At 49.3% G+C, this 27507-nt stretch overlaps 4 protein-coding genes and 1 long non-coding RNA gene across 6 annotated transcripts in view; 3 read left to right on the top strand and 2 right to left on the bottom strand.

Annotated features, from left to right (window-relative positions):
* LOC134040075 (ryanodine receptor 1-like) overlaps nt 1-179 on the top strand; it is a 51482-nt gene extending 51303 nt beyond the window's left edge. The window contains 1 exon segment of the mRNA XM_062486300.1: nt 102-179. Coding sequence (XP_062342284.1) covers nt 102-179 — 78 coding nt within the window.
* On the bottom strand, nt 75-6319 carry LOC134039683 (tyrosine-protein kinase receptor UFO-like). The gene is made up of 11 exons (XM_062485700.1): nt 5894-6319; nt 5337-5544; nt 5142-5242; nt 4883-5065; nt 4609-4689; nt 3936-4051; nt 3402-3591; nt 1679-1818; nt 1252-1397; nt 454-784; nt 75-175 (listed from the first exon to the last, which is right to left on the bottom strand). Exons 1-10 carry the CDS (start codon nt 5970-5972, stop codon nt 526-528), a joined length of 1503 nt encoding a protein of 500 aa, XP_062341684.1. The 5' UTR covers nt 5973-6319; the 3' UTR covers nt 75-175; nt 454-525.
* Nucleotides 4528-6177, top strand: LOC134039685 (uncharacterized). Its single transcript, XR_009932813.1, has 2 exons — nt 4528-5119; nt 5377-6177. It is a non-coding gene; the product is annotated as an uncharacterized LOC134039685 (long non-coding RNA).
* A 477-nt stretch (nt 6320-6796) lies between the features above and the next one.
* Nucleotides 6797-11806, top strand: serpinf1 (serpin peptidase inhibitor, clade F (alpha-2 antiplasmin, pigment epithelium derived factor), member 1). 2 transcript variants are annotated; one of them, XM_062485701.1, is made up of 9 exons: nt 6797-6968; nt 7340-7412; nt 8467-8543; nt 8950-9142; nt 9273-9428; nt 9659-9862; nt 10005-10144; nt 10277-10487; nt 10975-11806. In XM_062485701.1, coding segments are annotated over exons 2-9 (1233 nt in total). In that variant the 5' UTR covers nt 6797-6968; nt 7340-7411; the 3' UTR covers nt 11226-11806. The 2 variants fall into 2 exon arrangements, with proteins under 2 accessions (XP_062341685.1, XP_062341686.1); XM_062485702.1 differs by having other exon boundaries at nt 6799-6968; nt 8480-8543.
* Nucleotides 11807-13566: 1760 nt separating this feature from the next.
* On the bottom strand, nt 13567-26894 carry slco2b1 (solute carrier organic anion transporter family, member 2B1). Its single transcript, XM_062485355.1, is given in 16 exon segments — nt 13567-14457; nt 14906-15026; nt 15219-15283; nt 15786-15949; nt 16873-17017; nt 17438-17622; nt 18033-18034; nt 18858-19022; nt 19245-19344; nt 20488-20618; nt 22675-22773; nt 23114-23338; nt 23587-23749; nt 23893-24030; nt 25207-25316; nt 26767-26894. Coding segments are annotated over 15 exon segments (1938 nt in total). The 5' UTR covers nt 25264-25316; nt 26767-26894; the 3' UTR covers nt 13567-14279.
* Between the last annotated feature and the right edge of the window lie 613 nt (nt 26895-27507).

Genomic DNA, 27507 nt, shown 5'->3' with positions numbered 1-27507 from the left:
CACTGTATAACAGCAGTACATGACTAGCGGTACTATAAAAAAAGCTTGGAATGTTCCTGGTTTGGATGTGAACTCTCACCCTCTCCTAGTGTCTTCCCCAGGGTCAGTTTGTGTCTGTCCACCATCACATCTTGCAGCTTGTGCTTCAACTCATCACTGATGACCAGACTGTTCACTGAGGGAGGACACTCACACACTCAACACCCATTCCTCCCCCATGCTCTTGTACTGCTACACAGAGTTAATCATCCCTTACGAGGGATGTTGATCTTGTGAAGTCATGACTTAGTCACGATGGAAAAACAAGACAGGCAATTCCCCCATGAATTCTAAACCTCTCCTTCGAACCCTCTCCATTCGTGCTTCTCTCAAAGCCTGATAACAGTGTTACGAGAGAGAGAGAGAGACCCTGTCATGGTGTTATCAGACACGTCAGGCTGTTTAACTACTTACATGTGGCTTCGTTCGTCTGCCGATTGTAGGAGCGTCGAGCGCTGTATCGGACCACAAAGTCTCCGTTATTCCTCAGAGGGTAAAACTCCTTCCTATTACACACACACACACACAGTCAGTATTTCTAAATCTGCATCCATGTACTAAGCGATGTTCTAAACCGAAGCCAGACACCCACCCACTCTGGATGTGAGGTACGTACCCAAACATGTCTGTCTGTGTCGTGACATCACGACGTACGCAGCAAGGAAGCCAATCAGAGACAGCGTGACAGCCACAAGCATGACCACATACCACCAGTGCCAGGAGAACACCTGGTGAGGAGACACACCTGGGGAGGGAAGAAGCTCATCAGCCTCCTCCAGGACCTCCACTACCCCCCCACCGTAGGAGAAAACCTCCTCTACCTGTAGCTCCTCTGTACGGAGGACTGCTCATGTACGTACTCACCCCCTCCTCCCCCCATCCTCCACCCCTCCTCCCCCATCCTCCACCCCCTCCTCCCCAATCCCTCCATCCCTCCTCCTCCAACCCTCCTCCCCCCATCCTCCCATCCCTCCACCTCCCCCCCCCCCTCCCTCCCCCATCCTCCATCCCTCCACCTCCCCCCCATCCCTCCTCCCATCCCTCCACCCCTCCCCCCCATCCCTCCTCCTCCACCCCTCCTCCCCCCATCCCTCATCCCCCTCCATCCCTCCACCCCTCCTCCCCCATCCCCTCCATCCCCCTCCCATCCCCCCATCCCCTCCTCCTCCCCCACCCCTCCTCCCCCACCCCGGCCGGGCTGCCCATCCTCACCAGGCTGGCTGTGCTGGAGGGTGTGGGCGGGGCTCCAGGGGACCACACCCGGCCCGGGTGCAGGCACACACTCGCAGGGTCACCGTCTCCAGGAGCCCCGAGACGGGCAGGACCAGCTGTGACCGCTGGACAGGCTCAACCATGGCCTGAATCACACACACACACACATCAGACCAAGGGCATCAGTCTGTTTGTGTATGTATGTGAGGGGAGAGAGACAGAAACAGAGAGAGAGACAGAGAGAGAGAGGGGGGAGAACGAGAGAGAGAGAGGGGGGGGGAGAGGGGGGTGAGAACGAGAGAGAGAGAGAGGGGGGAGAACGAGAGAGAGAGAGAGAGAGAGAGAGAGGGGGGGGGGAATGAGAGAGAGAGAGAGAGGGAGGGGGGGGAGAGAGAGAGAGAGAGTTGTGTGTTGTTGGTGTCTCTACCTGGGACATGTTGCTGGTTTTGTACTCGACTCTGTACTCCTCCAGCGGCCCGTTCAGCCGGCCTGGCGGCTCCGTCCAGTTCAGGCGGACTTGGGTTCCGTTAAACAGAGCCTGCACGGTGGCTGGTGCCTCCTCTGGTACTGTGAACACAGAGCAGGCAGGGCTGGGTGTACAGAACAGGCTGCACCCCCAGCCCTGCTGACAGCAAGAGAGGGCTGGTGCAGAACCACACCCAGCTTGCTGGCTCTCAGGAGAGAGGTGTGTGAGGAGAAAGGCATCTTTGTCGCAGGCTGAGTCAGAGTCCGGTAAAGGACCCCTGATGATGTCATGGGCGAGCGTTCTGAGCTTGATGGTTTCCATATGTGGCGCTACCTCGGCCAATGAAAACACAGGCCCCACCCTGCCCCTACCCCCCTCACCTCCCCTCCCACCCCCCAGACCCTGTCTAACACAGGCCCCACCCTGCCCCTACCCCTTCACCTCCCCTCCCACCCCCCAGACCCTGTCTAACACAGGCCCCACCCTGCCCTCTCCTCCCCCACCCTCCCCAGACCCTGGCGATCGGGCCTCTCTCTTACTCCAACTACAACATGTAGTCTTTGAGGGGGTTAGGACAGCACTATGACAAGATCCACACTAGGAGAGATACTGACACCAAGTGTATGGTGGATGTACTCTATCCTCCCATTCTTACCCCAGATCACTCTATCCTCCCCCCTCCTGTCACCCCAGATCACTCTATCCTCCCCCCATCTTCTTGACCCCAGATCACTCCTCTCATCTCCTTCTTCAGGAGACTTTCTAAGGTCAGATGTGCTGACGGAAACTGCACCCCTGTGGTCTTGAAGCCTTCCCCTCTCCTAACCAGGCGGCTAGTTCTATTTACTTTCCTTTTCCAGGAAGCCGGCCACATCGCAGACTGCCTGTGGAAACCATGAGCTGGCATGGAAAAACTGCTGCTCTCCTCGACTCGACTCAAACACACAGCAGTATTATGGGCTGTTCAGGACCGCAGCACCTCCACCACGCCATGAATAGAGACTGTTTAGTCTGTTTTTCCTCCAGTCCAAGTTCCTCCTCCTCCGCCTAAACTAGCTCGCTCTCTTTGCTGCTTCAAGGCCCACGGCCAGTTCAAAGAGAAGACAATTACAATCTGGATTTCATTTAAGGACCCGTCCCTACAGCTGCTTCTCAGCTCAACATTAAGGAATGCTAAAGACATCAGTTTTATTTTTGTTTTTTTTTTACGTACAGTAGCAGGAGGAGCAGCTCCCACAGACACATCAAGGCCACATTTCAGAATAGTGTATTTCTCTTTGGTCTAGAGCTTTATGTTTTATAGATTTTTGTGGAAGATTGTTGGTAAGTCAGGTGGGTGAGCGGTGAGGGAGTCGGGCTAGTAATCCGAAGGTTGCCAGTTCGATTCCCGGTCATGCCAACTGACGTTGTGTCCTTGGGCAAGACACTTCACCCTACTTGCCTTGGGGGAATGTCCCTGTACTTACTGTAAGTCGCTCTGGATAAGAGCGTCTGCTAAATGACTAAATGTAAATGTAAGTCACCCCCTCCAATTTAATCATCAACACAACTGTAATATCTTCAATATTATTAACCCATATCAGTCGATAAACTAACATTAATGAATCTCCCCCCCCCAAAAAAAGCATTTTCGACCACCGATGATGTAAACAACAGGAGGAGAATCCCCCACAGATGGACTCACCTCCCTCTGAGGTGAGCAGGGTCACCCAGGGGGTCCATGCGGCCGCCCCCTGGGTGCTCCGGCAGGACACCCTCACGTCGTACGAGCTGTAGGCCTGCAGCCGGGGGAGGAGGTGCAGGGCGGGAGGCAAGTTCACGTCCCGGTTGTGGAACAGCTGTCTTCCCTGGGCAGTGGAGACAGACCGGGCGGCCTGGAAGGCAGGGAGAGCACGGTCTAGAGCAGCCTCTCTCAGCCCTGGTCCTCAGGGACCCCCTGCCCTGCATGTTGGTTCTCAACCCTGGTCCTCAAGTACCCCCTATCCTGCATGTTTTATACGTTTCCCTGCTCCAACACACCTGATTCAAATGAATGGTCATTAGCAGGCTTCTGCATAACTAGATAACGACCCATTCATTTGAATCAGGTGTGTTGGAGCAGGGAAACATCTAGAACATGCAGGGCAGGGGGGTCCCTGACGACCAGGGTTGGAGACCTCCAGCTGTGCTGAGAAGCTCTGGACGCAGCAGGGGAGGGGGGGTTCAGGTGAGATCCTACCTGGATGGAGCACACAGTCACAGGGTACACGCCCCCGAAGCCCGGCTCCCAGGACAGCAGCAGGGACGACTGGGTGGCCTCGGCCGCCCGCAGCCTCTGAGCCTGGGAGGGGATCACTGCAAACACACACACACACACACACACACACTGGCCTGAGCCTGGGAGGGGATCACTGCAAACACACACACACACACACACACTGGCCTGAGCCTGGGAGGGGATCACTGCAAACACACACACACACACACACACTGGCCTGAGCCTGGGAGGGGATCACTGCAAACACACACACACACACTGGCCTGAGCCTGGGAGGGGATCACTGCAAACACACACACACACACACACACACACACTGGCCTGAGCCTGGGAGGGGATCACTGCAAACACACACACACACACACTGGCCTGAGCCTGGGAGGGGATCACTGCAAACACACACACACACACACACACACACACTGGCCTGAGCCTGGGAGGGGATCACTGCAAACACACACACACACTGGCCTGAGCACTGGGCCTGTATCACCGGGTCAAACTCCTGTGTACACTGTACAGTCAGAGAATAACGCGATTCTGAACATTGTTGAAGTTAGTACAGTGAACACAGTTACAGTGTGAGTTGGTACAGTGAACACAGTTACAGTGTGAGTTAGTACAGTGAACAGACCTGTGACTGAGCCTGTTGCGGAGGTTGCAACCCCTCTACTGTTGTGGGCCTCACAGGAGAACCTGCTGGTCTGGTTGAGGCCTGCGTGGAGACCGACACAAGGATTTAAAAACACGGGTAGAGTTTCTGGAGAGAGGGTACGAGCCATGTGATCTACTGCATTTCACTGTGGGATTTTCCTGAATCTCTGTACAGTTTAGTCTGATGTTTCTCTGAATCCTAACACTGTACAGTGTGAGAAGACAAGAAATGAGAGAATCTGCTGTGTACCTACCTGTGACGTTCAGAGAGGAGGGAGACAGGGAGAGGGGGTCTTGCAGGGTGTTGAGAGGTTCTCCGTTCTGCAGCCAGATGATCCTTACAGGTTCTGGGGGCCCGTGAGCAGAACACTGCAGGCTGAAGAGGCTGTTAGCCTCCTTGCTAATATCACCAGGCTCCACAGAGAAATGAGGAATCCCTGTTGGACATGGAGACGGGCTCAGACACAGGTGGAGGTAGCAGGTGGAGACAGGTAAAGAACGTGGAGATCTTACCCTCCAGCTGGATACGACCTTCCTGAGACAGGACGTCATGCAGACCCACCGTTGCCATGCAACGGTATCTTCCGATGTCTGATAGCGCCACATTGTCAATTCTAGAGGCAGGCGGAGATATGGCATATCTAGTATTAGACTCGAGGACGTCACCCTTGGCGCATGCAAACTATAAGTAAAGATATAAAAAATGACCTGAGTTCACTGATCGTAAGCCAGCTCCCGTCCCCTACAGGGATCTGGACTTGGTTTGTGTCGGCGTATTCCACCGTCTCTCCATTCCTGAGCCACACAACGTCTGGGGGCTCCACGAGCCCTCCGTCCCCGCGGAGGGAACATCTTGCCTCCACGGGCTTCCCCAGGGACGAGGTCAGGTTACCAGGGTTACTCACGAACCGGAGCACTGACACGGACAAGTCAGAGGACAATAAATCTACTAGGAACCGTTTACGTGGACGTACACTCAGGTTTAATTGAAAACAACAACTATTTAACCTGTATAATTAATTGGTTGGGCAGTGTAGGCTACGTGTACATTGCAAGCCATGACCGATCGCTCCACTTTACTACAGCAGATAACGGACAGAAAACTATGAATAGGCCTATTTAGATAACTGCCTCAAAGTAGAGCTATAGTTATACACGTAGGTACTGTGCATGTTATATTAACACACAAACCTGATAGTTTCAAACAACAATATAGAACAACAACAACGTTTCCAAATGCTGAGGCTACAAATCGGTTCACTCACCAGGAACAGGAAGAACTTCACAGATATCAATGAGAAAGGTGATAATTAGCGGCACTCTCCATCTGCAAAGGCAGCTCATAATTTCCCTTCCAACAGTCAACACTGCTTAAAAATACATTCTCAAAATAAATCAATATATGGCCGCTTCTTGAACATCGTACAGATGCTATTCTATTTCTTCATCATTTTCAACCGGTTTTCTCGTTATTGGAAAAGATAAGAAGTTCTGGAAAATGTTTTATCATCTTGTTTACTAACACACCCTTAATCCGTGATTTAGAATACGGCTACAAATTATCTCAAATGAAATTCACTCAATCCAAGAATCGTGGCGTATCGTAGTCATTTCCACGTCCTGATGCCCAGATTTACACCACACACTTTATTACTTTTCCCTCCGTCGCTATTTTCTCGTTCGTGTTTGTTCCCTCCCCTCATGTCTCATGTCAAATTCACTTGATTCCATATTAATACTAGGTAGGCTACATTAGTTTACACTCTCCCGCTGTGACAACGGATAAAACCAGCTCATTATATTTTAAAGGAAAACCAAATTAATTTTAGGATTGTAGTCTATTAAAGAGTAGTAAGCCTGTGCTAGTTCTTTTGAAGGGTGTTTAGACCGGACAGTGAACTTTTCTGCAACATACAATACTGTTAAGTCCTGTACCTGCAGCGACAACTTTAACACAACCAACTGAAGTGTACTAGCGCTCTCTAGTGGCCAACGTGGAGTGCTCTCAGGATCACGGATAAAGTGGGTTTATAAAGCTGAATGTGTTTGACTATACAAATGTTTACATCTAGGCTATGTGAAAGATCGTAGGCTATATTTCCCGGAGGAAGTGCTAATCATTAAATGTGTCGCGCAATGTGTTTCATTGAAGTGTGGAACTTTGGAGACCTTAAATGTATCTGATGCACTCTATGGACTGATGGTACGGATTCTACTCTACGTCAGAGAAAGGCGGGTAACTGCTGCTCCCTCGCGCTGGTTTAACGCTTTTTGCACTACTGTCGACCGGAGGCAGCACGGAGGGGGTGTAATAGCGACGTGGACAGTTTACTGCTAACGGTAGGTAGTATTTCATGCACATTTTTGTGAATGACAGCAAAAACAACAGCAGAAAGTACAGTGAATATGTGATTATTATCAAATGAGTATGGTTAATATATAATACGTTCATAAATTGTCAGTTGATTTGCTAATCAGATCCACCTGTGTATCAAACCTTATAGAGTTTATTATCGCGACACTTCGAATTGACGCATATAAGCGAGAGTGTAGCCTACTGTAACTGTTCATTAACCAGAAAACTTACTTTCCCAAATGCAATAACACCCTTTCAATTATTTGCTTAGCCTCTACTTTAAAACAAAAATCTCTTATTTTTTTCAGAAACTACTTTATAGAATGTTGAATATATGTTGTTATTCCCTGTGCAGTTGCCCGGTTCCAGACATTTCATCTTGCTGGTTCCACAGTTTCATTCCAGGCAACAGCGCCAAGTCACGCAAAGTAAGACTAAACTCTCCCAGACCACAGCTTATGTAATTGTTCTTATTTCTGACTAGTTCAAGCTAAAATCACAGCAACAAATCAAGTGATCAGAAATTTATCAAAACCTTGAGCATATTGGGGCACCAGTTTAGACCCGTAGGCCTAGATGTATGAAGTACTGGCACACACTGTTCACGGCAGGACTAAAGAACAGCGTGTCTATATGTTGGTCGTGCCCCAGGACCTGCACAAAGCACATAGTCTCCTGACAGAGTATTCCATCATGCGGTAGGATGTAATGAGGTGTTGGAAGATGAGCTTTTGGAGACACCAGGCAGACAGTCAGCGCTTGGAAGACTTCCTCCACACAGCTACAGTCAGAGATCAGACCAGCTTTGTAGGTTTGGAAACGTTTCATTACGGTTTGAAATCTGAGTGTCTGGGTTAACCATCAGGCACGCAGAGGACAAAAGGAGAGGGGGAGAAGAGAGGAAGGAGAGAGCTGAAGACAGGAGGAGGAGGGGAGGGAAGAGAGGGGTAGAAGAGAGGAAGGAGAGAGCTGAATACAGGAGGAGGAGGGGAGGGAGGAGAGGGGGAGGTGTGGTCTGGGGTTCAGGGACAGAGGTTTTTTCTTCTTCAGGGAAAACAAGAGAACCTTAATGACAACCAGATGTGTTAAGGAAACGAGGGAACGAAGGTAGGGGAGGAAGAGAGAAGAAGAAAAGAGGTTTTGAGGAAGCGAGGAGGAATGCAAGTGTGTGGATGGAGGGAGGCCTAGTGATGGTGGTCTATCAGAAGTAAGAGGGTGTAGAATGTGGAGCCTAGAAGAAGCATCTGTTCGACCCTGTGACCTCACCCTGGCCTGACCTCCCCTGACCCCCCCTGACCCCTGGCTGGAAGCTGCTCTGTGTGTGTCTGTGTGGCAATGTGTGTGTTCCTGGGTGTTTGTGTTCAAAACCTCACGTACAGCCATCGAAATTAACGGAATATGTGTGGTGTGTGTGTGTGGTGTGTGTGTGGTGTGTGTGTGGTCTTGGGCTCCTGTGTGTGTGTGTGGTCTTGGGCTCCTGTGTGTGTGTTTCCAGGATGAGGAAGACGATCTTGTTGCTGTGTCTGGGAGCTGTCCTCTGCTTTTCTGACGCCCAGTTGGTGAGACCACTCCCCTTTACACACCTCCTCTCTCTGTCTGTCTAACAGACCACTCCCCTTTACACACCTCCTCTCTCTGTCTGTCTAACAGACCACTCCCCTTTACACACCTCCTCTCTCTGTCTGTCTAACAGACCACTCCCCTTTACACACCTCCTCTCTCTGTCTGTCTAACAGACCACTCCCCTTTACTAGCCTTCCGTCTGTTCACATCTGTGTGTGATCGTTAAATATGATTTTCTTAATGAAAAGTGTGGGGGGGGGGGGGCAGATTTGCCATTTTCAAACCGTAGGTAAGACATGTCCCATTCATGTAATGAAACCTTCACCCCTGCTGCTAACACACAGTACTGCCTCTGTAAACGTCACTGAACGTTCTCTCGCTGCGCCTGTCTTGATTGGCCAGCTGGACGAGGAGGAGGCGGGAGGGGAGGAGGAGCCACATGTGGAGCTGTTCACCACGGCCAGAACCAAGATGGCCGCTGCCACCTCCGACTTCGGCTACAACCTGTTCCGCGCCCTCGCCAGCCAGGACCCCAAAGCCAACGTGTTCCTGGCGCCCATCAGCGTCTCTGAAGTGATGACTCAGCTAGCCATGGGTTAGCCTCATCGCTGTTCCCTTCCCCCCCTTCCCCCCCTTCCCCCCTTCCCCCCTTCCCCCCTCCCCCTGCAGACCTGGACACGTCCGTGACGCGCTGTGTGTGTGTGATGTGTGTGTGTGTCCTGCAGGAGCGTCTGAGCGCGCTCAGAGGCAGCTGTTCCGGGCGCTGAGGTACCACAGCCTCCAGGATCCCCAGCTCCATCAGACCCTGAAGGAGCTGCTGCGCTCCGTCAGCGGGCCCCGCAAGGGCCTCAGCACCGCCGCCAGGATCTACCTGGCCCGCCGTGAGTGGCTGAGTGTGTGTGTGTGGCTGAGTGTGTGTGTGTGGCTGAGTGTGTGTGTGTGTCAGAGGCTGAGGTATTTGTGTGATTTGTATTTTCAGTGTAGTCAACATAATGTCTGTATGCATGTGTGAGTGTGTCTGTGTGCTTGTGTGTGTGCTTGTGTGTGTGTGCTTGTGTGTTTGTGCTTGTGTGTGTGCTTGTGTGTTTGTGCTTGTGTGTGTGTGTGTCAGGGATCCGTGTAAAGCCGGAATTCTTCAGCCTGGTGGAGAAGCAGTACGGTGTTCGGCCCAAGGCCATGGTGGGCGGGGCTAAGGACATGAAGGACATCAATGATTGGGTGAAACAGCAGACAGGCGGGTTGGTGGAGCGTCTCCTGTCCAAGCCGCTTGGCAGGAGCCCTGGGGTCATCCCCGTATCGGCCGCACACTTCAAAGGTGAACATGCCTCGGTGATTTAGCTTACTTTAGTGTGGTCATTAGGGGGAATGCTGTCTTTTGAACCTGTTTATGGCACCACGGGTCTGGCATTATGCACCTAAACTGATCCCTGTGTGTGTCTGTGTGTGTGTGTGTGTAGGTAAATGGATGACTCGATTCAGTCAGACTGGAAAGATGCAGAACTTCCAGCTGGATGGAGAAGCTCCTGTCAGCATTCCCATGATGCAGCAGGAGAACTACCCTGTTAAGATGGGCATAGACTCTGACCTGAGCTGCACTGTGAGTTCATCCCTGCAGGCACTGTGTGTGTGTGTGTGTGTGGGGGGGGGGTGTATGTGTGTGTGTGTATGTATGTATGTATGTATGTATGTATGTATGTCCCTGCTCATCTCCCCTGCTCTCTCTCTCCAGATTGCCCAGATCCAGATGCAGGATGACGTCAGCATGTTTGTGTTCCTCCCTGATGACGTGACCCAGAACATGACCCTGCTGGAGGAGTCTCTGACAGCAGAGTTTGTGCAGGACCTGTCCATGAACCTCCCTGCGCTGCAGGTGGACCTCACTCTGCCCGTCCTCAAGCTCAGCTCCTCCACAGACCTGCTGCCCCTGCTGCCTGACCTGGGTGAGACCCTGTCCCTCTCCTCTCCTCGCTCCTCCTCTCCTCCTCTCTCCTCCTCTCTCCTCCTCTCTTCTCTTCTCCTCCTCTCTCCTCCTCTCTCCTCTCTTCTCCTCTCTCCTCCTCTCTTCTCCTCCTCTTTCCTCCTCTCCTCCTCTCTTCTCCTCTCTCCTCCTCTCTCCTCCTCTCTCTTCCTCTCTTCTCCTCTCTTCTCCTCTCTCCTCCTCTCTCCTCCTCTCTCCTCCTCTCTCTTCCTCTCTCCTCCTCTCTCCTCCTCTCTTCTCCTCCTCTCTTCTCCTCTCTCCTCCTCTCTTCTCCTCCTCTCTTCTCCTCTCTCCTCCTCTCTTTTCCACTCCTCCTCTCCTCGCTTCACCTCTTCCACACTTTCTAGCAAGGCTAGAGATTAATTGCAACACTCATGTCTCTCTCTCTCTCTGTTCCTCTCTCTCTCTGACTATCTCCCTTGCTCCCGCCCTCCCTTCCTCCCTTCCAGGTCTGTCTGATTGGTTGGCAGAGACGGAGCTGGAGAAGATCACCGCCCAGGCAGCCAAGCTCAGCAGTGTCAATCACAAGGTTGTCATGGAGATGGCTCCCGAGGGCGTTCAGTACGCCGGCCTCACGCCCCCCACCCACAGGCTGTTGGTCCGCGTGGACCGCCCCTTCCTGTTCCTGGTCCGAGACGAGGCCTCGGGAGCCCTGCTGCTCGTGGGCCGCATGGTGAACCCTAAGGATCTGCGGATGTAACACACACACACACACACAGGCACACACACACGCATAAACGCATACCACACACCACAGGCAAACACGCCATACACAGCCACCACACATAACCACACAGAGACAAGCACGCACACGTCACACACTCACTCCACACACATCACCCCCCTCCCCCCCACATACACACACTCCACATACACACACACCACACACACACACCACACACAGACACACACACACACTCTCTGCTCTTAGCAGGTCCTAGGAGATGACAAGCCGCTGTGGAGCTAGCTAGTCTCACAGTACACTAAGCAGTCTGCATGGATGGACAAGCGGCTAGGCTGAGGATCAGACTAACAGCTACTGGTGGTGTGTATACGTACCAGCAGGGCCTAATTCTAACTCTTTTCTTGTTGTTCTATGCAGGAGAAATTAGTAACTGACAGTTTTCATGTTGAAACAAACCAGACAGACCATTTTCTGCTTATACAGTTCCAGGAGATGTAATCGATACCACTTTAACCAGAAAAATACTTACAGTTACTGTCAATTGCAAAAAGAGAAATAAAAATGCAACCAGTTTCCTCTAGTAAACTGTTCTGTGGGTCTGTTTTTCAGCTGGTTCTTTTTGCTGTTCTCTCGTCAGTTTTTCTTGAACACAGCTTTAGTTTAAGTACCGTTAGATCAGATCCACATTCTCTATTCTCAGCTGTATTGCTGGAACAGATTTTTGTATTTATATTTTTGTGTGTCTGTGAGTGTGGGATGTGTGTGGGTGTGTGTGTGAGTGTGAGATGTGTGGGTGTGTATGACTCATGGCAAAGGCCTAAGACTATGCTGGATTTTCCACATTTCAGAAGAGATGTCTTTTACGGTAATGCCTCCCAGAACCAACTCAAGCAATGCCATAACTGGAAGCACTCTCTCTCTCTCTCTCTCTCTTTCTCTCTCTCTCTCTCTCTCTCTCTCTCTCTCTCTCTCTCTCTCTCTCTCTCTCTATCTCTCTCTCTCTCTCTCTCTCTCTCTCTCTCTCTGTCTCTCTCCCCTTCTGTCTCTCTCTCTGTCTCTCTCTCTCCCCTTCTCTCTCTCTCTGTCTCTCTCCCCTTTTCTCTCTCTGTCTCTCTCCCCTTCTCTCTCTCTCTGTCTCTCTCTCTCCCCTTCTCTCTCTCTCTGTCTCTCTCTCTCCCCTTCTCTCTCTCTCTGTCTCTCTCACACACATACACACACACACAGAGGGGGGTCTTCTCTACTGAGCCCACACTGTGAAACACACCAGATGCGTGTCTGTATGTCTCCAGCAGAGGGCAGCACTCACCCATCAAGCACCTCCACACACCCAACGCTAAACAAATTAAATCATGCTTCGTTCCATCAAACCTTTATATAGTTCAGTTTATTTTAAAAAGTTTGGTACTATATACAGTTTTCCTTTAATTTGATGAAGATACAGGAATGTAGGTTTGTTTTCCAATGTGGGAATATGTGAGAATACTTTTGTTTATGACTGAGAATGCAGCATTTAAAAAGTAGAGTGGACCGATTTGCAGTTTTCAAAAAGTGAAACATGAAACCTCTGTTCCTGGTAAAATATGTGAAGAAAAAAAACTGGCTCTTAATTTGATGGATTGTTGCTGTTGGTCATTGACCTCAGTACTGCAGTGCTAGTGTGAGGATGGTCTGGGAGCTCAGACTCTCAACATCAGAGAGGTCAGCGGCCTCAGACAGTCAATCACCCTCCAACACAAGTTTACATGTTTTTACGGCTCAACAGGTCAAAATAGAGGAAGACTTTTGTTACATAAAAGGATGTTGGCTTTGCAGACACACACACACCGAGGAAACAGATTTCTTCAAAAGGAGAAACAGACACAGACACACAGACACACACACAGACACACACACAGACAAGTTATTAGGGGCCAGAGGGGTCCTAGTTATTAGGGGCCAGAGGGGTCCTTCTGATGCTTGCTGTAAACCAGTCTGCTCGTGTTATGCTCAGTGATCTGGTTTAGGGAAGTGGATCTGGGTAAAAGGTGCTGACAAAGGCCGGGTTTCTCAGATTCGTTAAGAAGCTCTTAACGCTAAGAGCTTCTTAGGAGCGTTCTAAGAACGCTCTAGAACGCTTTTAGAATGCTCCTAAGAAGCTCTTAGCGTTAAGAACTTCTTAACGAATCTGGGAAACCTGGCCAAAGTCTGTGAGACTGTCTGCCTCACAAGGGCCGGGTTTCCCAGATTCGTTAAGAAGCTCTTAACGTTATGAGCTTCTTAGGAGCGTTCTAAGAGCGTTCTAGAGCGTTCTTAGAACGTTCCTAAGAAGCTCTTAGCGTTAAGAGCTTCTTAACGAATCTGGGAAACCCTGCCAAGGTTGGTTTGTGTGTGTGTGTGTGTCTCTCGAAACCTCACCTCAGTTTGGAATGTGCGAATCAAAGCAATATTTCAAACAACACTTTTGCTGTTCCCCTCCACCTTTAGAACAGTTTTCCTGACAGTTAATCAACAAAACCGGTTCCACTGGCTTGGTCTTAAGAACAGGTTATCGATTTCATACATTCATTCATTTCAACAGTATGCATGTTCAAATTCACCAAAATGTTGCTTGTAAACTGAGAAAAAAAACAAATGAAATGTTTCATATAAAAAACTAAATAAACTATTTACTGTACATTGTACACTGCACAGTAAGATACTATATTTTGTAATTACAGGCATCTTTTAAAAAAATACTATGTTAGCTGGCAAAAGTTTGGAAATATAAGCTGTTACAGTTTCTATCATAAACTATTCTTGAGAACATTTATGTATTTGAAAATACATTTATCTTAAGGAACCTTACAACCATACCATTTGTTTTTTTTACATTCATAACAATGATTAGCATATGCCCACTAACATGGTTGTGTAATGTTCACATTGGTGTAAATTCTTTGGTCACATTTCAAATAAGGAAAAGCGGAAATCTCTGTTATAGTAGATAGAGAAGTCAGCAAGCTCCTTGGCTCAGATACAATACTTTACATCACACACACACACACACAAACACACACACACCTCCTCTCCTGTCCTCCATGCAGGTGTGTTTCAGGTAGCAATACTCTGTAGTTCTTTAGAGGGCGAGGTTACCGGGCTTTTTTCTCTGTCCACCAGCTCGTAGCCGGCCCCTGGGGCCTCCCTGCTGGCCCTGCGCCGGAGGACCAGGTAGCAGAGCAGGAAACACACCAGACCTCCACACACAAACCCCGCCTGCAGGCCCAGGAACCTGGAGCAGCAGGGGGCAGGGGTAGAGTCAGAGTTAGAGTCATTGTCAGAGTTACTGGCAGTGACATGCTTGATTTCTAGGCTTTCCCAACAGTACGGAAGTTATTTTTAAGAGATAAGATAAAAGAGATAAGAAACAAGACAAAAGAGATGTAAGATACATTTAGCAAGATAGAAAAAATTAAACCTATAGGCATAAATATGTTTACGTATAAACCACTACTACTGTGAACAATGTACAGTCCAGACTCCTCTGCAGGGAAGGTCCAGGGAGAGAACTGCAACATCACATGGCAGCAGAGCTGTTAGAGTATCTAACAGAGAAATAAATGGACCACATTCCTGTGGGGACGACTTTGCTATTTTTGGAGATTGTGAAAGACAGATTGTGAAAGAGAGATTTCTCAGGATGGACACCAGGGAAAGGAGGGGGAGCCAGTAAGACTCACCTCTGTCTGAAGAGGTCAAGATTGTAGTAATGACAAGAAGTAGACTTTCCACATTTCTTCCCCCAGAGGATACAGGTGCTGTCTATGGTCTTGCCGTACAGGACTGGGCCTGGCATGAAAGCTGGAGACAAACACACACACACACACAAGAGTTCTGAACTAGCTGTCCATATCTCTGTCTGTAACAGTAGCAACATGCAGCCAGTGGGGAAACAGAAACTGTGGTGATATTTGGTGGTGTGCATGCTCAACTGCTTGTTGTTATTGTACAGGAAGTGAGGTCTGGTGTTGTACAGGAAGTGAGGTGACCCACCCAGGACTCTGAAGAGCATGTACTGGACCCCCACAGCAAAGGACTTGTCCTCCAGAGGTACTGTCCTGTGAGGAGATGAGAGGCCCTCTGTGACATTGCTTGTAAAAAGGGCTGTACAAATACAATTGGATTTTAACTTTGTAGGTCTACTGCAGTAATCATCAGCTTGGTTTTCAATTCAAGTGAGGAGAATAATTCATGCTTACCTCACTGTGTTATTCAGGTTTTTCTGTCTTAGCAACAGATCAAGTCATGCTAACCAAGAGGAAACTGGCAACCTGACAACGTTTTTGGGATGTGTGTTTGATGTGTGTGTGTGTCTTCATTTTATGTAAACATGCTGAAACCTCCCAGGGTAAGAAGGAATGTGCAGATCCACCATGATAGAGAGGGTTGTGAAATAACGTGTGTTGGTGTGTGTGTGTGTTGGTGTCTATGCTTTGGTGTGTGTGTGTGTTGATGTCTATGTGTTTGTGTGTATGTGTGTGTTGATGTCTGTGTGTTGGTGTGTGTGTGTGCGTGTGTTGGTGTGTGTGTGTGTGTTGTTGTGTGTGTGTGTGTGTATACCTCAGTATCATGATGAAGGATGGGGTCTGGGAGAAGGAGGCGATGAGGCAGGTGAGACCAGACAGCACCATGAACGGCAACAGGAGATGAGAACAGCCGCTGCCACACGTCCCCGGCAACGCGTAACCATGGCCACCATCCACACAACGGCAGCTGGTGTAGTTCTGTAAGGCCACACAGAAACACCCATTCAGATCAGCCGGTCATTCAGACCCAGACCAGTCGACGTTCTCACTGGGCCTGTGATGTCAGAGTTCTGTTGCTCTCTCAGACCGACTCAGAGATGTGTTGGGGATGCGATGACATGGTCGAGGGGTTTTCCCCATAGATATATATAAAGGGTAGAGGTCATTTAAAAAGTTCTAGACTCCGCCGTAAGACATCTAGTCTTTATATATATCTATGGATGCGATGACATGGTCGAGGGATTTTCCCTGCCTGAGTCGGAACAGTGGCGAACCAGAGGGACGGCACCTGGTTGGCATGGCAGCCCCATGATGAATGGAATGCTGTTTTTATTACAGCTCTACAGGGATTTGGCTCAAGAATTCAAGCAGCCTTACTTGCGTGTGTGAGTGTGTTTATGTGTGAGTGTGTATGTATGTGTGTGTGCGAGTGTGTGTGTGCAGAAGGATGACTGTTGGCTGCAGTCTTACCCAGACATCTGGTCTCTAACTACGAAACCAGAAGTGACAACCTCCAGAAACAGGCTTACTGGACCCACCTGGCATCTACACTAGAACACTCAAAAAAAGACTTTCTTTCTTCACAAACGTTTCACTTTCTCTTTTATTCTCATTATTTCTCTCTGTCTCTCTGTCTCTGTCTCTCTGTCCCTGTCTCTCTGTCCCTGTCTCTCTGTCTCTCTGTCTCTCTGTCTCTCTGTCCCTGTTTCTCTGTCTCTCTGTCTCTCTGTCCCTGTCTCTCTGTCCCTGTCTCTCTGTCCCTGTCTCTCTGTCTCTCTGTCCCTGTCTCTCTGTCTCTCTGTCTCTCTGTCTCTATCTCTCTCTATCTCTCAATAATATATAATAAATATGATAACACATTTACAGCTAGGGCCTCTGTGTGTAGGTGTGTTCATATCTACCAGAGCTTGGCTGTCGTTGCCCAGCGGTCTGCTGCTACACCCAGCATGGCACGGCGACCTGAACTCCACCCCGTCGGAGCCACACACTGGGTTGAAGGCTTCATCTGGGCAGGAGCAGCCAGCACTGCACGCTAAAGAGGACGCCCTGAGCACACACACACACACACACAAGGTTAACACACACACACACACAAGGTTAACACACACACACACACACACAAGGTTAACACACACACACAAGGTTAACACACACACACACACACAAGGTTAACACACACACACAAGGTTAACACACACACACACACACACAAGGTTAACACACACACACAAGGTTAACACACACACACACACACACACACAAGGTTAACACACACACACAAGGTTAACACACACACACACACACACACACAAGGTTAACACACACACACACAAGGTTAACACACACACACACACAAGGTTAACACACACACACAAGGTTAACACACACATGAGGCGAAAGCACACACAGACAGACATAGATAGGGTCAATACACACACACACACACACACACACAGGGTAGCCTACTTGGGGTAGATGCCAGCGATCTTCTGAGTTGAGCAGCCAATGAGAAGGAGGGGCAGGGCGCTCAGCATGCACAGCAAGATGGCCGCCGTGCACATGAGGGCCGCGCCCATCACAGAGATCCTCAGCCTCCTCATCAACAGCCCTCCCAGCACGGTGCCCAGCACGGCCAGGGGATGTCACTCCCCCTGGGCGCACAGGGACAGAGAGGGAACCGCTTAGACCGGTTTACACCAGTTTAGGACCAACTGACTGACTTTTATAGACCTTCTAGAAGAGAAGGCTGAAGGCAGCTGTGGGAGATTCCTGAGGACTTTGAGTGTTTGTTTCACAGTTTCTTTCCAGCTCTTTATCTTTTCACGTCTCTTATTGCAAATGTGTGCTTTGCGAAACAATGGTTTGTTGTATTCCGTGGAAGGTCTGTGAATCATTACCCACAGCTTCTGATGGTTTGAAAGCATCGTTACTCAAGAGATTCACAGAAACACAGCTTCATCATCTTCACACCCGGAGGGTGATCATCCAACACTAAACACTCTGCCTGCAGTATTCTGGAGTTTGGCCTTCCGGGTCTTTCCACCAGTTTCCCCTGTGTGACTCCTGAGGCCGTGTTGAGCAGAGCCCGGGAGATGGGTGTGTTTGGCCTCTCTCAATGCCATAACTGGAAGCACTCTCTCTCTCTCTCTCTCTCTCTCTCTCTCTCTCTCTCTCTCTCTCTCTCTCTCTCTCTCTCTCTCTCTCTCTCTCTCTCTCTCTCTCTCTCTCCCTCTCTCTACCCCCTCCCTCTCTCTCTCTCTCTCTCTCTCTCTCTCTCTCTCTCTCTCTCTCTCTCTCTCTCTCTCTCTCTCTCTCTCTCTCTCTCTCTACCTCTCTCTCTCTCTCTCCCTCTCTCTACCTCCCTCTCTCTACCTCTCTCTCTCTCTCTCTCTCTCTCTCTCTCTCTCTCTCTCTCTCTCTCTCTCTCTCTCTCTCTCTACCTCTCTCTCTCTCTCTCCCTCTCTCTACCTCCCTCTCTCTACCTCTCTCTCTCTCTCTCTCTCTCTCTCTCTCTCTCTCTCTCTCTCTCTCTCTCTACCTCTCTCTCTCTCTCTCCCTCTCTCTACCTCCCTCTCTCTACCTCTCTCTCTCTCTCTCTCTCTCTCTCTCTCTCTCTCTCTCTCTCTCTCTCTCTACCTCTCTCTCTCTCTCTCCCTCTCTCTACCTCCCTCTCTCTACCTCTCTCTCTCTCTCTCTTCTCTCTCTCTCTCTCCCTCTCTCTACCTCCCTCTCTCTACCTCTCTCTCTCTCTCTCTCTCTCTCTCTCTCTCCCTCTCTCTACCTCCCTCTCTCTACCTCTCTCTTCCTCCCTCCTCTCTCTCTCTCTCTCTCTCTCTCACCTAGCAGGGCCCTGGGGGGAGATGGGGATGGGGGCGTGGCCTCTCACCTATCATCATGGTGGAAGAGGAGACCGTCTGGGTGAACTGCCGCTCGATGAACTTGGCCATGAAGGTGGCGAGGCCGGACACCATCGCCGCCAGGTGCACCTGAGCCAGCACCACCAGCAGGAACACAGGGTTACGCAGGGTCCGCAGGGCGATCCTGGGGAAACCTGGGAGAGGAGGGGGAGGGGGAGGGGAGGTGATTGCACCCTTAGACAGACACCTGTAGTGATGTTGAATAGTGCCATGGCACACCCTGTGACATCCCAGCCGGAATTATGACTCTCTGACACACTGTCTCAGACACAAGTGTCTCAGAACAGCCTCTTCCTGCCTTGAAGTCACCCTCAGTAGGAGACAGACAGGAAGCTAGACAACAGTCATTAACTCACTTTTGAGGAAGTGGGCCAGCGTGACTTCCTGGGCTGCGTGAGGCAGCGGTGTCTTCTCCAGGGTCTCTGTCCTGGACTCCACGCTCTCGTCTGCGGTCTCCTGAGCCAACAGGTAAACAGTTTCATCTCACTATGAGATGACCTCATACGTCCTAACTTCAGGGTGGTGTCACACCTCACAATTCACACCTACTGATGCAGGCAGTATGAACACACAGACACATGCACACGCACACATAGGTACAACACGAACATGATACTGATGCACTCTCCTTAAAATGCAATGCAAGGTTGTCAGTCAGCGTGTGCATCAGGATCAGTCAACTATTGTATGCATGTCTGTGCATGTCCGAGAGTGCATGGGTGGTGAGTTGTGTGACTAAATGTGTAACCATGAGATCCACTGAGTTTTACGATTGAGCAATCTGGCAAGAGCAGCAAGCTATGGGCTGCCTGGAGACAAATAATATTTCAATACACTGTCCAACTTTCTCTTTCACCTTGTGTAACAGACGTGGTCTTGCAAGCTCCGTCAGAGGCATACAGGCAACTGTTCGCTCCGACCAGGAGTCGAGCCTACCACCTCTGACTTCCAAAGCGCCACCACTACCAACTACGCCAACGAAAAGCTAGCAATTCGTTGACACGGGTGGCCTGTTACATACTCGAGGAGTGAGTTTCACCACACACCGGCTACATTTGGATGGAACCCAACAACTCTCACTCTTGTCCTGACTTTTTTTAGTCATTTAGCAGACGCATTTAGCGTCATTTAGCGACTTACAGTAAGTACAGGGACATTCCCCCGAGGTAAGTAGGGTGAAGTGCCTTGCCCAAGGACACAACGTCAGTTGGCCTGGCGGTGAATCGAACCGGCAACCTTCGGATTACTAGCCCGATTCCCTCACCGCTCAGCCACCTGACTCCCTGACCTGACCTGATTTGAGACTACAGAGCTGCAGATTAACATCACCACAGATGAATCACGATTCACGATCTGTGAATCCCTCAAATGAATCATCCCTGGAGCGCAGGCAGAAAGTAGCGTTCCTCCAGTCTGACTGGTGTCTAACCGCGTCAGTGATGACTACCCGGTACAGCTCTGGGATGAGCTTGCACAACAGTCATACTCAGAAGAAAACTGCGTAAATTCTGGAGATTTAAAGCTAATACACAATCGTTTTGGTTAGAAATCCCCCGTGAAACCTCCACCCTTGGTTCCCTCCAGTATCCCATACTGCACCTCTTTGGACATCTCTCTAGGGAAGAAGAGGTAAGGCAGCGAGGTGAGGAAGAGGAGGCAGGAGGCGACCAGGAAGCCGAGCCACCAGGCGCCCACCCAGCGCAGGTCCCCCCTGTCGAGCGGGACCACACCTGGAAACAGAAGACACGACCAGGGGTCAGGGGTCAGGGGTCAGAATGACATAACTCCACCGGCAGGCCTCGGGTCGAGGAAAGGCGTTTGTCACACTGTACTGAACAGACCTTTGTTTACATTTACATTTTACATTTAGTCATTTAGTAGACGCTCTTATCCAGAGCGACTTACAGTAAGTACAGGGACATTCCCCCCGAGGCAAGTAGGGTGAAGTGCCAAGGACACAACGTCATTTTGCACGGCCGGGAATCGAACTGGCAACCTTCAGATTACTAGCCCGATTCCCTAACCGCTCAGCCATCTGACTCCCCTTTTTATGCACATTTGGGGGAATTTTCCATTCTTTGTGACCCTAACCCTAACGTTCTGATGACAGGAAATGTGAAACACAGTTCATATCCTGGTATGTGTATCTATCTTGTGGGTGACAACAGACGGGTAACAGCAGTCAAGACGTCTTCTGTGAATGGAGAGCAATTAAACCACTCCTACACTAAGAGGAGTTACAAGGTCCAGATGAGAGCTCGAACTGTCAAGACTGGGCATGGCTGCAAACATGTCCTCTCAGGAATCTATCCTGCTTTATCGTGAAGGATTTAAAGTTTGTTTGCACAAGCTTTCAACGATAGCCTTCGTTGATTTGATACGCTAAGCTCAGATGTCTTAGATTCTCACACTATGGCAAACTAGGTCAAGTGAAAAGGTAAATGTAAGGTGTAGTACACAGGTCTGGAACCAAATTGAGATTACATCTTAACCTGTATTCAATCCTGACAACCTTGTGTTATAAATCTGTATTTTCTCTGATTGGATAATGGGTACTTATGGGATATTATAATACGGGTGGTTGAAATCAAGCATTCTGATTGGTTGAGAGTGAGTCACGGGGTGTGCTTTATTGAGCATAAAGTACTGTACGGTGTACAGGTGTTTACAGTACGCCTGTTTACATTTGCCTTAAAATGGAGCGTTCCATATTAGTGCGCACTCAAAATAACGGTTACATTTTTGGTTGTCATTGGTAATTTTCGTTGTCACTTGGTTGTCACTTAGTTGTCGTTGTCATTTTGTTGTCATTTCAAGATTAACAGTAAGCAAACATGTTTCATGTTAACTTCGATCTTTTGGGGGGAAGAACTTTTGATGAGTGGTTAGCCGAAGATGAGAGAGCAAGAGTGAGCAAGAGTGGTCGAAAGCGATGTCATCAGAGACGAAGGGGACATGAGAAACGTTTTCCATGGATGCACAATTAGTGGAAATATCCAAATCAATATAAGCAAACCGTAACATGTTTAGACCTAATGTTTAAAATAAATATTATTTTATTGAAAGTGTCCCATTGTCATTGTTGTTATTTTAAAGGCAGCTTTTATGAAATGAGCAAAGTCAATTGCGAGATCTAGCTAGCTAGCTAGGCTAACAAACGTGAAGTTCACAATGCTGTTTGTCCGTTGCATAGCAACAGCCACTGTTTACAGGGACTATTTTCTCTCGGCTACTGAAATGCGATACACAATGTTTGTTGTCTATAACTATTTTGTACTGAAAGGCAGCTTACTATTTATTTACTATTTATAATTTCGCTGGCAACCGTATTATAAAAGCAATAAGGTAACAAACAAGAGCATGGAGCACAGAGCAGCATAGCAGTGCTGTTATCTATTTAATAAAGTACGTGTTCCAGGGTTTGCCTAACAACACCCTTGAACACGTACTTTATTGGCGATAAAGTACTGCCTCGAGTACCTTATTGCTTAAATAGATAACAGCACTGCTATGCTGCTCTGTGCTCCATGCTCTTGTTTGTTGAAGAACATTAAACAATAACACACACTCTCTCTCCTCTCTTTCCTCTCCCTCTCTCGCTCTCTCTCTCTATCTCTCTCTCTCTCTCCCCTCTCTCTCATTCTCTCTCTCCCCCCCTCTCTCTCTCCCCTCTTTCTCATTCTCTCTTTCCCCCTCTCTCCCTCCCTCACATTAGATCCAGGTGAGTGTTTCCAGATGTTCTGTGTGTGGGAAGCTGAGCTTTAACAGGATGTGTTTTCCACTCACCACTTGGAAGCTTGTCGAAGTCAACATAAAACCGCAACACGAATGACCCCATCATAAACCCGAAGGCTGGACCGATCGATGTCGCCGCCAATAGAATGCCTGCAGTGAACAAAAGTATCAGATTTATTTAAACGCTTTCATCTTAACAAAACGAAGTGCCTCCCGTAGTTTTTATATCGATCATCTGTCATTACATTGCAGAGGCGGGAAATTGAAGGCTGTTTTTCCTTTGACCCGTCATTTGGATTACAGAAGATCATCACAAACACATCCACAAACAACACATCCACAAACACATCCACAACCACCACATCCACAAACACAACCACCACATCCACAAATACAACCACCACATCCACAAACACATCCACAACCACCACATCCACAACCACCACATCCACAAACAACACATTCCTCGTGCTTTGTGGACTGTCCTGACCCAGATATAGAGGCGAGTTCCTCTTGCTGGCGTAATCGTCGATGTAGGAGATACCGAATGGCTGGATGGGCACGGTTCCTATCCCAAGGAGCAGCTGTCCGAGCAGCAGGATGAGGAACACGCCTCGGTGACCAGCACTCTCCTGCTGCAGGCAGCTCTGGTTGGACTCGAACGTGGAGAACACGTGGCTCAGCTGGCAGAGTCCTGAGCTGTTGTCCTTACCGGCTGTTGGACGTGGGGACAAGGAATCAGGGCCGAATGTGTGCATTGGTTGGTCTTTTCGTGTGTGTGTGTGTGTGTGTATCAGGGAGGTAGGTTTGTTTTTGAATGTGGGTGGGACAGCTTTTTTAAGAACTGAGAATGTGGCCGTTAAATATTATTTTCTTAATTAAAAGTGTGGAGTGGTGGATGTATTCGAATGAAACCTACATCCCAGGGGTGTATGTGTGTCTGTGTGTGTGTTTGTTACTTACTGCTGACGCCATCTGTGTACTCGTAGTGTCCGCTGAGGAAGTGAGGCAGGGCCATGATCAGGGCGGCCATGCTGGCCACCAGAGCCCCGCCCCCGATGAAGCGAGGCCGATGTACCCTGCTGCCGAAGAAACTCACGAACACGATCAACACTGTGTTCCCCACCTGCCGTCCACCAGGTACACACACACACACACTCATCAATATCACTCTGGGCAATTTCATCAAGGTGATGAAGAAAGGTTCCACCTTTCCCACACACAAACATGCATTCACAAACGCACACACACAGGTTATGGTGTCCTCACCTCGTTGAAGGCGGCCAGGACGCCAGACTTCTGGCTGGAGAAGCCATAGCGTCTCTCTATGGTGGAGATGGAGCTCTTCAGATAGCCAGACACCAGGAGCTGGGCCAGTTGGAGCAGGCCATGACACAGCACAAAGAACTGGGGGGGGGTGCAGAGAGAGAGGGGGGGGGACAGGGGGGTGTACAGAGAGAGAGGGGGGGGGACAGAGAGAGGGGGGGTACAGAGAGAGAGGGGGGGGTACAGAGAGAGAGGGGGGGTACAGAGAGATAGGGGGGGGTACAGAGAGAGAGAGAGAGAGAGAGAGAGAGAGAGAGAGAGAGAGAGAGAGAGAGAGAGAGAGAGAGAGAGAGAGAGAGAGAGAGAGAGAGAGATTAATTCTAACAAATCCTGAAATCTAGACTGAGGCCTTCCTGAACTTTGTCTTCAGTGGTGTAACTCTGGGAACAATACAAGGATGTACCGAAGGAAGACAAACCCTGATGGGAACACAGAGGAAAAGCTGTCATCAGGGAACAGAAACTGTTCCAGCTCATGTGCAGTGTACAGTACAGCCAGGGCGCAAGCAGAAGCTAGCAGGACTTCCTGTCATGTGATCTTAGGACTTCCTGACAATCTCGGTTTGACCAATAACTTAGCGTGGATATGAAGATCCTTGAATGGGATCCATTTGATGGAAGTTTTGCCTGATCTCATGTGCAAGCTGGGTCCTAACTGACCTGGGGGGTATTCCAGAAAGCAGGTTATGCAACATACTTGGGTAAGATAACCCACCAGCTGATTCACAATGTTGCAGCAACCTACTGGCAATGTTGCTACAACGCTGAGTATGCGCTGGCGAGTTAACTTACCCGGGAAGTGACACGTTACTCCTTCCCCTTGACTAAACCGTTATCGCTAAACTTGAGTCAGTCACAGAGTGCCAGATCAGAGGCGTTATAAAATGTAATTAAATAATAAGTATTTTTGGATTTAACCAGTTTGAACATGGCAAGGTGGCCATGGAGTCAACATTGGGGGAGACAAATTAAAATTTCATGAGAATTTCGTACAGCGTGCGTGGTTGCCTGTCGTAGCGTAGCACATTTATATGTGTATTGATATTTTTATATCAATATATTGGGGGGGGACATTTTGACCAGATTTGAATATATATTATGATTACGGCCTTGGAACATCGATACAATGACGAGCCAGGTGTCATGGGGTCGTGTCTCCAGCAGGCCTGCCTGAGGGTGTCATGGGGTCGTGTCTCCAGCAGGCCTGCCTGAGGGTGTCATGGGGTTGTGTCTACTGTGGGAGGGTGCAGCGACTCACCTTGATGCTGTTGAACAGGCCCCTGCGCCTGCAGACCTGGGGGTGATGGGCCACCATGCTGTCTACCAGTCCACCAATCAGAACATCGGATGGGACAGGAAGTAGAAAATCTGAAACGCAAACCACAGTTCCTGTAAGGGTACATTTTATTGTTCCTGTACTTTGGACTCATACAATTGCAATCAATCCAGATCCACAATAATGGTGTCAGTAAAAGCAAGATTAGCAGCATCGCATGTTAAAAAATTCCGAAGGGTTAGATTTGAGGCTCACTTCCTGCAGTGTGGTATTGCAGACCAAAGGAAAACTAATCAGATCCAACTTTGTTTGTGCAGCCCTGTTGACAAACGTTGTGACAAAGAGCTTCACAGAAGGCTCCAGATTAACACCTCTAACCAAAGAAAACCCTCAAACAAGACAAGACTTGAAGGAATCTTTGGGAGAGCATCTCGCAGTGATGTTTTGGTGATGGTATCAGCTTTGGTACGAAAACCCATGCATCAACACAGACTAATGACTGAGGTTTAAGTTCCTGGAGATCAAGTTTCTCTCTGCAGGAGCTGGTCTTACATAACTGAACAAGCTTGCACACTGAAGAAAAGCATTTTTTCACGATCTGCTGAGTAAGACAGACAGCTTGGGGTCCTCGCGCATTGTCAGCACAACGTTTTCACGCGTGCATTTGTGTGTGCGCGCGTTTGAGTGTGTGTGAGTGTGTGTCCACTGTGAGCGTGTAAAATCTGTGTTTAAATCACCCTGAGCATTCCTGACCTCTTAGGCACGCTCCGCGTCTCTGTGTGAGATTCCTCTGAAGCGTGTGGGGCAAGGAGCTCTCCTCGTGTGGAGCACTTTGTTGTGTAACATCCCGAAAGTAGCTGTGATCGTCTCCTGAGTCATACAGCCAGTGAGAGCTGGAGGAGGAGAAGCTGTAACCAGAAGCTCTGAAGCAGCCAGAGAGAGACGAGCTAGAGACCACAGATTCTACATGCATATGATCTATCATCTGTGGACATCATAGATACGTGATCGATCCTGCTCATGTATATGCTGACATACGAGGGGAGTATGTAGGGGGCACCTTCGAGGGCAGGATGTTCCGCCAGCAGAGATAAAAACAGGAGGAGATAGGATCAGTGATGGTTCAGCGCTGGAAAGTAAACAGAGTAAAGAACACTTTCGGTTGGTGGATGGTGGTCATAGCAGGGCAGTGTAAGGCAAACACTCTCTGCAAGCCTTATCTGAGCGGAAGGGAGGTCTGAAGGCTCTTAAAATGAGCTGCACGTGTTACTCATTAACAGGGTGGTTTTGTAGTGCAGAAGGAACGCTGGTGGTTCAATCAGAATCATGTGTATAGTGGAGCTGAATGTGCCTGTAGTGCATCAGAATCATGTGTATAGTGGAGCTGAATGTGCCTGTAGTGCATCAGAATCATGTGTATAGTGGAGCTGAATGTGCCTGTAGTGCATCAGAATCATGTGTATAGTGGAGCTGAATGTGCCTGTAGTGAATCAGAATCATGTGTATAGTGGAGCTGAACATGCGTGTAGTGGCTGTACTCACTTGGTGGGTTCAGGAGGGCCTACAGCAGTGGTTGTTGTCCAGGCTGGTTCCTATCCAGGCTCCCTCTTCCACTCCTCCTGTCAGTCAGCCCCGCTCTGTGAGATCTGAGTTGGTTGCAGGCTCACACTCCAGGAGAGGGGGCAGGCCCAGGCTGTGGAACCAGTCGTGTTGCAGGGAAGGCGGGAGAGGGAGGGTGGAGCCTGCCTGGATGGGGCTGGTGTGCTGGGGTGGGGGAGTGGGGGACTGGGGTCACTCCTCATGTGGAGGGTTAGAGAAGCACAGTCCTGTCAGTGCCTGGTCTCAGGCTTGGTCAGTTCACCTGAGTGAACCTCAAATATGGTGATACATGCTTGGCGAATTGGCACTGTAGTGTGATGGATCCTTTTTAGGGTAGTAATGTTGGTCACTACTGACGGTTCTTTCTAACTAAGGGTCAAATCTCTGTCTGACAACTGGTGGTAGTGACCAGCAGGGTGAGCTGTTGCTTTATCATCAGAGACAGTACAACTACTCTTGACATCACAACACTGACTGCAAATCTATGCCAGAATTTTAGTCTTAGGCTTCCCGAAATGAAAAGGAATCATGTTTCTTTCGGTTTTGTTCTTCACGCTTTCTGAGAAAAGAAGATAATGTGTTGGAGAGCGAAATAAGACCATCTTGTCACTGATACATAGTTCTTACTGTAATAACATGCCGGTGAAAACGCCCAGGTTGGCTTGCAGTCAGACTTCTGGGAGA

This window comes from Osmerus eperlanus, chromosome 19, assembly GCF_963692335.1.
Source record: "Osmerus eperlanus chromosome 19, fOsmEpe2.1, whole genome shotgun sequence".
NCBI lineage: Eukaryota > Metazoa > Chordata > Actinopteri > Osmeriformes > Osmeridae > Osmerus > Osmerus eperlanus.
This window is presented reverse-complemented; position numbering and strand designations above follow the sequence as displayed.